The 10,626-nt window shown below is 35.5% G+C and overlaps 1 protein-coding gene across 1 annotated transcript; it reads right to left on the bottom strand.

The window, feature by feature from the left end:
• Positions 1-1,841: 1,841 nt before the first annotated feature.
• FABP7 (fatty acid binding protein 7) lies at positions 1,842-5,618 on the bottom strand. The gene is made up of 4 exons (XM_039251519.1): positions 5,350-5,618; positions 4,739-4,911; positions 4,018-4,119; positions 1,842-2,202 (listed from the first exon to the last, which is right to left on the bottom strand). The coding sequence occupies exons 1-4, from the start codon at positions 5,420-5,422 to the stop codon at positions 2,152-2,154; spliced, it is 399 nt and encodes a 132-aa protein (XP_039107450.1). The 5' UTR covers positions 5,423-5,618; the 3' UTR covers positions 1,842-2,151.
• Positions 5,619-10,626: the final 5,008 nt, after the last annotated feature.

Below are 10,626 nucleotides of genomic sequence, written 5' to 3'. Positions count from 1 at the left end.
AGTCAGCTTTGCAACTTTAAGACCTTGGGATTTCACAAACCCCTCCAGGGCCTGTTGGTCAAATTGCCTTTGGGTTTGGTGATTTTCCCTTTTCTATTAACTATGTTAAAAACAAAATGAAAAGGACAAACCAGAAAAGTGAGTACTATTGGCAGATCACTATGTGAACTAGAATACTGCTGGAAGAAAAATGATTTGCAACTACCCTGTGAACATTTAGGAAGCAAAAAATATTTGTTAATTATCTTCACAGAAAAATACATTTGGTCCACCACTGCAACCTTTGATCTCTGTCATTGTAATTGTAATTTTGTTTCTCATTGAGGCCACCCAAAACCCTTCCCATTCTTCACTTAGAGAGACAGTTGTTATGGAAATAAATGCCAGCAGGATGTTATTTGGCCTAATTATAGTCAGCTGAACCTAAATCCCCATCCTTGGCCTTGTATCCTTAAGAACAGAGGCCAGAGCCATGCTTCTACTGGAGCAGAGGCTGGAATCAAGAGAAAGCAGTCTTCCATCAGAAGCAAAGGTGAAGGCTGCCTGAACAATTGGAAGCAAACACTCTCTCAGTGTTCTGTGTCATGCTTTAAAAGACAAACGTAGACTGTAGTTTTAGGAATCGTCATCTCAGCCAGACAGTCTTATCCTGGCATTCAGTAATAATTGTATTCAAATGTTAAATCCTATCGCTGCACTTTACTTTCCTCTACTCTTCATTATAGTGATTAAAGTAATCCAATAGTCAGATAATAGTTTCATTATGGTGAATTTTATAAGTTAAAGTAAGTTCCCTCATGCTTATATCTGTAAGCTAATTAAAGGGCCTTGAATTAACTTATAGAAATTTACTGAAATCACCTGCTTGAATAAAAATGAATATTGCATACTTTTCCTCAAAAATATTTACCCTATTTGCCTCCCAGAGGCCAACAGAGGAAAGATTTCCTAAGTAGTAATCAGGGAAACTAAAATCTTGTGCTTTCTTTCCCCCCAGAAGAGAAGTTAAGCTCAAATGCCAATTTTTGACAATAGATGAAAGGGAAGATCATAAGGTTTGCAGTTCTCAGTATTATTTACTAATCATGAGAATGTGGACATGTGAACCTGGTATTCAATTTCTTCATCAGTAAAATAAAAATAACAATATCTGCCTTACCTGCTTCATATTGTTGGTTTGGGAAAATGGATAAAATGCATTTAATAAATGATGAAATACAAAATTTGTTTGTTTCTACTTACGAAGGCAAACCCTAGCCAGTGACAAATAGGTATTTACTTTCCCTTGGTCAACTGAGTTCCAACAACAGCAGCTCACACACACCCAAAAAAGGGAATTTGAAAACCTTAATGCACATTCTATGCACTCCATTTTAGCACTACTGTTGACCTAGTTCATCTCAATGTATTTGTCTGGAGACACATCTTTATAATCCAGAGTAAAATTCACTTTCTTTTCCTGTTTACTTTTTAATAAGAAACTTGAGTTATATGACATTTTGCTTGTGTGAGTTTTTACTATATTTACTTTTTAATAAGATATATTCGTGTATATCATTTTGCTTCATCAGACTACCTGTTTCTCATTGTCACAGATTCTGTATGGAAGCCTCAACCAAAATGTGGCATTTCCACTTTTCCCCAGTCTTCTGCTTATTTCTTTTTAATTAATATTTTAAACAAAGTTAGCACTTTACTAGTAATGCTTTAAAAAAGTTAGCACCTTTCCAGCTTTACTTTATACAGTATGAAAGGCTATTTCATCTAAAATCTCCTAATGTATAATTAATTCCCAGCCAGAAATTAGTAATTAGTGATATTAAAAACAAAAACAAAATTTCTCATGGGTATCCGATTTTTATTCAAATCTCATTTGCATTTCAATGGAAATTATAAAATGTATTTACTTTATTTTAAAAATGTGGCTTAACATTTTAATGTGAATTATAAAACATGATAAATCTGCAGATCAAAATTGGGCTATTTGCAGAAAAAAGTTTTAAAACAAGTTTTTAAAGCACCATTTTCCACCTCCACAACAAAAATAACCTTTTAATTAGTGGTCACCCAGGCTGTAACAGCAGGATAACACTGAGACTTGAGTAAACAGAAAAATTGTAGAGATTTTTGAACTCCAGATCAGGAACCTTTCTATGCCTTCTCATAGTGGCGAACAGCAACCACATCACCAAAAGTAAGAGTCTGAAAGATGCAAAAGATAATCAAATCCTTTTATAAGAATATCAGTAGCTGAAATTTCTAAAGATTATCTTCTATAATTTACATATTATGCAAACGAATGTCATTGACAAACATTAGATGCTGCATAAGCTTTTCCTTTCTTAAAATAAAAAGAAACTTTATTTACTGAGTGAATAATAACATGTATACACATTTCATGTCTCTAAAAAAGAAAATGAAGCAAAACAAACTGAGATTAACTAGGTAGATTCAGGTCAGAAGAATCCCTTTTGCCTTAAGTTATCAGGATAATCAAATTAGCTGTCAACTTTGAAAGTGAATGGAATTTATAGTAGGTTTTCATCCCATAAACTTTGAAGAATTTTTAGAAAATCCAAATCATTTAGGCAAATGGTATTTGGAATGACTTGAATCAAGGTGGTCAGGTAAAGTAACTGTACAAATGTTCTCATTGCTTTGATTGTCACCCTTTACCTGATGTGAATGTAGGTGCCTGATGGGGATGGAACGTGGAACATGGACTCTTATGTCAAATCAGACTGGAAGAATTTCTATAAAATCTCTACAAAATCTAGGAATTTTTTTGTGTTTGTTATTTACATGGATTGACATGATTTTCTAGAATATAGCATGCCCTTGTCATTCATTGCTTTAATCCCCTTTTCTTGCACTCAATCTTGCCTAATCAGTCATCCATACATGTCATAAGAGCTATCCACTTTTCTGTATAAAGGGAAGGAAATGGAGATAAAAACATAAAGGAGAAGCTCAGACTGAATCTTTTATAAATAAATCCTTTCTTTTGATGATCATTGCAGAAATATGTGGGCAAATATTCATAAGAGGAAAACTGTCCCTCTGTTCCCCACCCCATGAAAAGAAGTATGAATAACATAAGCTCTGTCTCAATCTAGAAAAGCCCTGATTGCAACAGTTAAAGGAAAGAGAAAAAAAAACCAATTTCCTTAAATCACAAAGACAAAAAAATCCCTTTCTTCTATCATTTTAGAAGGAATATTAAAGCAATACCCACCCTGCCCCCCCCCAAAAAAAAACCCAAAATGATGTATTGACAATTTCAATGTCATCAGAATACTATTACTCAGTTCATAAAAATGTGTCTAGGATGTTAGATTCATGTGTAACATTTTCCTCAGTTTATGATTCTACTCCATCATTAGAGATTTTTTTAAATTTTTATATTTTATAGTTTCTACATGACTACTGGTATTGAATGGGAATGTTTACAAGGCACTTAATGCATCAGAAGAAAGACCGGAAGGAAGTAACATCAAAATGCTTCCCTCTAAGGAGAAATTACACTTTTCTGTTTTATTCTAAATTATCTGAACTGAGCTTATGGAACTTTCATAAACTAAAATATAAAAAGTGTCAAGATCTCTTATTTTTTACAGTAGCTGTAAAGTTATTTTTCGGATATTCAGTAAATTTGCTGTTCTTGTAGTTATTTATCAATCTTATTTATATATTTCCATGAATATTTTTATGTTTAGATTTCATTTGAGGTTTAGACATTCACAATAATATGACAGAAATTCTTTGACACAGTTGTAGCTAAATCAATGGCAACTTCTGAAAACCACGCTTGCATAGAATTTTTCTTTTTTTCTGTAATTAAAGAAGCAAAGCTGATGATACAATTACCCATGACATTTGTATGTCTTCTGTTTTACACGTGGTCAAAGAAGCTTGCTGGAGATTTACTGTTATTTAAAAAGGGAAGGAGAGAAGAGGAGGGGGACTAGAAGCAGGGAGTGAAAAGCAAGAAGAAACAAAGGGATTGCCTTTACTTACCATAACCATTTTGCCATCCTTAATTTCTCTTACAAAATTTGTTTCTTTGCCATCCCATCTCTGTACATGAACAAGTTTGTCCCCATCCAGGCTCACAACAGACTGAGACCAACAACAAAATGCAGAACATAGCAAAAGGTACAGATTAGATTTCTGTGATGAAAGTCAAGTGAAGTGGCTTTTGAAGGAGTTATAGAATTGAATGAATGGTGATCAACTAATGATCATATGAGTACCATACCCTGTGTGGCTTTTAGAGTCATTATGATAGTAAACTAATAATTCATAATTTGATTGAAGTGTGTATGTCTAGATGCAACAACTTTGTGTGTTAGAAATAAAAGTTCTGAACAAGTACTCTCAGACTAGTCACTCTACTCTTTTAAACAAAGCCTTAAGATGAGGCAGCCTATTTCGTCAATCTGAGGCAAACAGTGACATTAAGCAAAATGCAATCTTTATTTTAAATGGACTCTTACTTTCTGAAATACAAATATGAAAAGAAAAATGTAGAGTAAGTGACAGATAGATTTGAGATCTGAGCTATAGCCAGTAACCACATATGTGCAGTAGAATGCAAAATTAATCCCGGTGGTGTCCTCTCTGAATTGAAATACTGAGAACATTCTCTACTTCCCATGATCTAAACAAGAGAAACATTAGGGATCTCTTTTTCCCTCCCTCCTCCTCATCCCCACCCAGGGGAAAGGTGGCTCCTTACCTTACAGTTTCTGTCATCTACAGTGGTCTCATCAAACTCTTCTCCCAGATGGAAACTAATCTCTGTGTTCTTGAATGTGCTTTGAGTCCTGATCACCACTTTGTCCCCCTCCTGACTGACGATCACTGTTGGTTTGGTCACATTTCCCACCTGCCTAGTGGCAAAGCCCACACCTAAAAAAGTAATACAGTTAGCAGCAACTTCCAAAATAATTCACATAGCAGGAATCTGCTTTTCTATTCTGGAATCCAGGCCCTCCAGGGTAAGTTTCATTAAGGATATGTGTAGCCCATTGATCATGCAATACGACTACTGATGAGCTATAATATACGGATGCTTAATTGGATGCACAAATGATAAGTGGATGCTGAAAACAAAAAGGCACAGAAGCTTCCCATCCTCTCCAGACTACCAAATGCACTGTTATTTAGCCCTGGGCAAGAAAACAAGCAAAAGGCACATTAAAAATCCCTTCAGTGGGAAATGCATAGCCTAGCATTCAATTATGACAACATGACCTGTCTTTGTCACTTGGCAATCTAATAGGTGAAAAAAAGGAATTGGCACTACTGAAGCTTCAGCTGAGAACAGCACATCTTATTTTTACCTACCTAGAGCCTTCATGTACTCATCAAAGTTGTGGCTGTCCGTCAGCTTCCAGGTAGCACAGAAAGCCTCCACCATCCTTGCCCTTTCCTTTCGCTTTGAAGACAGATAAAAGAGGCAGGAGGGAGAATCTCTGGATCTTACTGCCACTGCAATTCCGGAGACCCCTTTGCACCTCACAGCAGCTCCTGGCTTCTTATTTGGAAAAGAGGCAGGCAGAAAGCCAAGGATTTGAATTGCAAACACACCCTTCCAGTGTCCCCCTTTACAGGAGGCTGTTGCCAGGGGAAGGGAGTGGGAAGGGGGGCTCAAATGAGGTGCCAATCCGCTTTGTGATTGGCTCAGGCCACTGGGTTAGCAGAGTAGGTCGAGTTCCTCCCTATCCGCACTCTGCAGCCCTTCTCCCTGAGAAAGCTGTGCTAGGAGTCAAATGGGCTGGAGGCAGGGAACCGGGAAAATGAGCGAGGGTCTTTCAGGTTCAGCTCAAAAACTTGGCAAAGGCAAGTTCAGGCTGTGCGGAAAGTAAAAAAAGATGCACAATAGAACATTCAGATTGATTTCCGTTAATGGCAAAGCTGGTTACAAATGAGGACCCCCTTTAAAGAAAACCACTGAACTGCCAGACTTTGCAGACAAAGGAGGCTGAATAGTGTCTTTTGTTTTCTCTCATATTTACAGGGAGAGCAAAACACAAGCCAGAATGTGTGAAACTAGGAAGAGAAGAGGAGGAGGAGGAGTGAATGGCTTCCCTAGATTGTACAACTGGAAGGCTACTCCAACTGAGTATCAATGGGACACTAACTAATTTTGGCCTCTTCCCAACACAAACTGAGTGAATTTAAAGATCCATTGTCCTTTCTAAGAATATGAGAACCAGACTGAGGTGGAAAAGGGATCTAAGGCAGAGTATGGTTCGGATTCACTAATGAGGTACAAAAATAAAGAAAAGAATGTTCTTTTTCCCTTTCTTCAACGGATTATAGAATCATGCAGAAAAATGGAACATAAGGTCATTTAGTAAGATTTTTAATGACATGCATTGTAAGACCTTTTGATTTCCTGAGGCCACACACACATAAATACAATCTGTGTATAAACTGGAGATCAGCAATGGGAGTAGGACAGGAATTGGAGGAACCATAGAAATCAGAGGAGTTCTGGCTTGTCCCAATTCAGGCTACCCCCCAAAGAGCAAAATACTTCGAGAGTTCTGAGTATTTAAAGGAGGTCTTCAAAACTCCCATTCCTCCAGAATTTCTTTCTGCTTTCCTTAGCACAGACCACCTATAACAGTCTCCCTCCCTTCTGTAGGGACAGAACAAGGGAATCTGATTTGGCAACCTCTGCTCTTCTCTCTTTCCTTGATTTAAACCTCAGCCCACTGCTTCTGCCCACACCAAACACAAGAGACAAGGCTCAGAACACGTTTTCTCCACTGCCAGCTCCTAGAGTCTACTTTGAGCACCTCAAAAGTGCTCATTTAACATACATTTAATCTTTACCCATACCTGGTTTTTCTCCAGTTTTCACCATGTTGGTGAATGGTACCATCAGCCACCCTACTGCACAAGCCATATGCGCATAAAGTAACAATTTTGTCTTGATTTGTGTTTTCCTAATCCTAATGAGGTAAACATCTCTTCATACATTTATTGGCCTATGGTTTCTTTCTCCGTAAAGTATCTGTTCATCTTCTGCCCGGTATGATGTAGGTTATTTGCGTTTTTCTTATTGCATATTCTTGGTCCCAATTGTTTTAGAGTATGAGTGTCATAAATATCTTCTGCAAATTTGTAACTTTCACTTTCTTCAATGTAGCTTTTGATAGCTAACATTCTTAACTTTTAATATTGTCAGATTTATTGATATTTTATTTTATGGTCAGCGTATTTTGTCTTGTTTAAGGAAAGAGCCTACCCAAGATCCAAAAGATAATCATCTGCATTTTCTACCAAGAGTTATAAAGTTTTAACATTTGAGTTTTTAACTATCTTGACTATGTTTTCACATGTCATGAGAAGTAGGGACCCAAAATATACTCTACCTCTATAATTTCAAAGTTTCATACATGTGTTGATCTCTGCATCCTATTTAATGCCACTAATCAATTTTATAATCTCTCTAACATTGCTAAGCTATCTTAATTTGTATAGCTTTATAACAATCCAGTATCTAGAAGAGCAAATCTCCCCAACTCATTATTCTTCTTCAGAAATATCCGCACTATTCATGGTCCTTATCTTAATAAGGGCCTTATGTTAATAACATCTGTAAAAAACTCAGTTTTTTGAAATAGGAATTGCATCTATGTTATAGATCAATTTGGATGAATTGACACCTTTATGATATTGTCTATTTATGAAAATGATGTAACTATTTATATAGTCTTTAATATTGTGTAATAATGTTTCATGATTTTCCCTCTCAGATTTTTATATGTGTAATATAGATTTATTCTTAGATAACTGAAGTTCCCTGAGACTACTGAAAATACTGTCTTCTTAATTATATTTTCTAGTGGCTTATTGCCATTATATAGAAATATAACTAACTTTTGGAAACATCTGATTTGTAGCTTGTTTACTACATTATCCTATTATTTTTAATCACCCATAGATTATTTTTCTATGTAAATAATCATAACATATAGTGTGGGCTTTAAGACCTAAAATAAAATGAGAAAGTCTTTGATCTATCCCACCATCTGCCTCCTGGCTATGTGATGTTAGGTCTGTGTGCCACCCAGAAACCTAGCCATATTACTTTGGATATTGCAAATAGGAACACTACATTTTAGGTTATTATATTTCTGTTATTTCCTTCAAGCACTTTCCTTCTCCTCTCTTGAATTAGAGAAGGACTAGCAGTAGCTAGCATATTGCACCCTTAGAAGTGTAGTTTCTAGGGGTATGTGGGTGGCTCAGTTGGTTCAGTATCTGACCCTTGGTTTTGGCTCAGGTCATGATCTCGCAGTTTGTGAGTTCAAGCCCTGAGTCGGACTCTGCACTGACAGTGTGAAGCCTGCCTGCGATTCTCTCTCTCCTTCTCTCTCTGCCCCTACCCTGCTCTCTCTCTTTCAAACTAAATAAACATTAAAAAATTAAAACAGAAGTGTGGTTTCTATATACAAGGTGTTGTTATCTTGAACAAATACTTTAAACCACTGAAATAGTAAATGGTTAATATGATAGTTTTTCTGCATGTAATATCCCAAAAGTATCAGAGAACTAAGCAGTGATGGCAGAAGAAAATTCCAACTCCTCGCACACCTGTTTTGTAACTGGTAGCTGATCCCATCAAACCTACTCTCCAGCTAATACAGCCAGTTCAGATAGCTCCTCTATCTGAAAGGAGATTCTATCAGTTATGATCTGCACAGCAAGTTTACTTTAAAAAACAAACAAAAAGCACTACTCATTGTTTGTAACAAATGCCAAATCTGGATCCTTATTTCTTTTTATTTAAAGAAGAAAGACAGAAAATAATAATCAGATGAAGCATGAAATCTATGGACATATCTACAAAAAAGTAGAGGTCACAACATCCTGAAGACAGAGAACAAGAACAAGAGTATATCCTTGCAAATTGATTTATCAAAATAAATTTTAAAAATCTCTGGTATAACAATAAGTGCAAGTGTCTTCTATAAAACAAGAGCAAGAACCCGTAAGAAGAGAACAGATTGAAATAAAAAGGATAAGCCTAATGAAAACAAGAGCAAAAAGACCAAGATTTCAAAATAAGCTTAAAGTGATAAAAAGAGTCAAAGGAATTAATAACTAAATAGAAGGCATTATATCAACCAAAGAGAAAGTAATAAATAGAATGATATTGTTTGTAAGGAATCTCCAGAATGCAGGAAGGCATAGTGAATAGTGAATGTGAAAAATGTTAGATATGAAAAGAGTGAAAATACATCCTAATAATTACAGATATTATGAAGATAAACATCAAAACAAATGGAATAACAAAATTATAGTGGAGGAAAATGAATGAAAATAGAACCCAAACTTCCTAATTCTAACAATATTTTTGAATCAAATATAATTCAAATAAGTACATATGAAGGGGAAAAACAATAGACATTCAATCAGAGGAAAAGAGGCATAAAACATTATAAGAAGTATGGCTGACCATAGTCTTTCCACGATAGCATTTAGATACCAAATAAATATAGTGTGATTTTACAGTGTTTGAAAACAACTGTGGTTCAAATTTGTTTTCATTATCTGTGAGTGTAGAAGACATTTCCTCTTTGAAAATCAATCAACATTTCTTATTATACCACTTTCTTTGTGTTGCTTGTCTGCAGGAAGAGACTGTATTAGGCAATGGACTTGAGAACCCAATTTATAATTTCATTTCTCCTACAAATTAGTAAATTCTGATCACATACATCAATCCTGACAGCATAGTTGGCTTGCATCTGCCCCTGGGATAAGATCAAGACTGGATGTCAAACTGTGTTTCAAAATCCTCAAGATCAAGCCCAGATTTGGAACAATGAAGGACATTTTAAGGCAATAGCTTACAGCTTACTGGAGATATACAGATATTCATCCCTTCTCTAAAGGGACGATTTGGGTGTGGAAAGGGAGGATGTGCTCAGCTTTTATTGAAGAGGCAATGAGTCACAGAAGATTGAAATAATGCTGCGGGTCAAGCTTTCTTGGGGATCCTTTTGGAGAGGATAGTTTTTCTGTCATTTCAAACATCTTCTTGCCAAAATTTTAACAAATTTGAATTGAGTTAAAATTTATAAATCTTTTCAGAAAGAAATGAATCATTATTATATGTAGTCTTTCCAATAAGATTTTAGTTCCACTTATTCAAAAGCGTGATAGTTCTTTCAGTAATATGTTTATTTTCTACATAAAGTCTGGGTCTTTAATCCATTTACTCTCTTCAAGACAGCTTTCAGTGAAACTAATTATTAAAACAAAAACAAAATGAAGCAAAACTCCATAGCCCAGGGATTAGCACTTTTAATCTTAAATCTATTCAAAGTCAGTACTTAAATAAATTAATATAATAATCTTTGGCTGCCCTATATTAAAATCCTATTATGAGAAGATTTTCTTGTTTTGACTTTGAAAGATTACTGTCTGGGTTCAAAACACAGGGTTTCTTCCACTGGCTATCTGTATATTTATCCTTAGATAAATTAATTACCTAACCACTTTACCATCTGAATCTTGGTCTAAAATTGATGTTACGCTAGATCATCACCTAGGTTTCTTCTTTCTTAAACGTCCTAGGATTCTTTGGTACTTTTACATTAT

Source organism: Hyaena hyaena, unplaced genomic scaffold (assembly GCF_003009895.1).
Source record: "Hyaena hyaena isolate Hyena2069 unplaced genomic scaffold, ASM300989v1 scaffold_393, whole genome shotgun sequence".
Taxonomy (NCBI): domain Eukaryota; kingdom Metazoa; phylum Chordata; class Mammalia; order Carnivora; family Hyaenidae; genus Hyaena; species Hyaena hyaena.
Note: the sequence above shows the minus strand (reverse complement) of the source record. Positions and strands in the feature narration are given on the sequence as shown.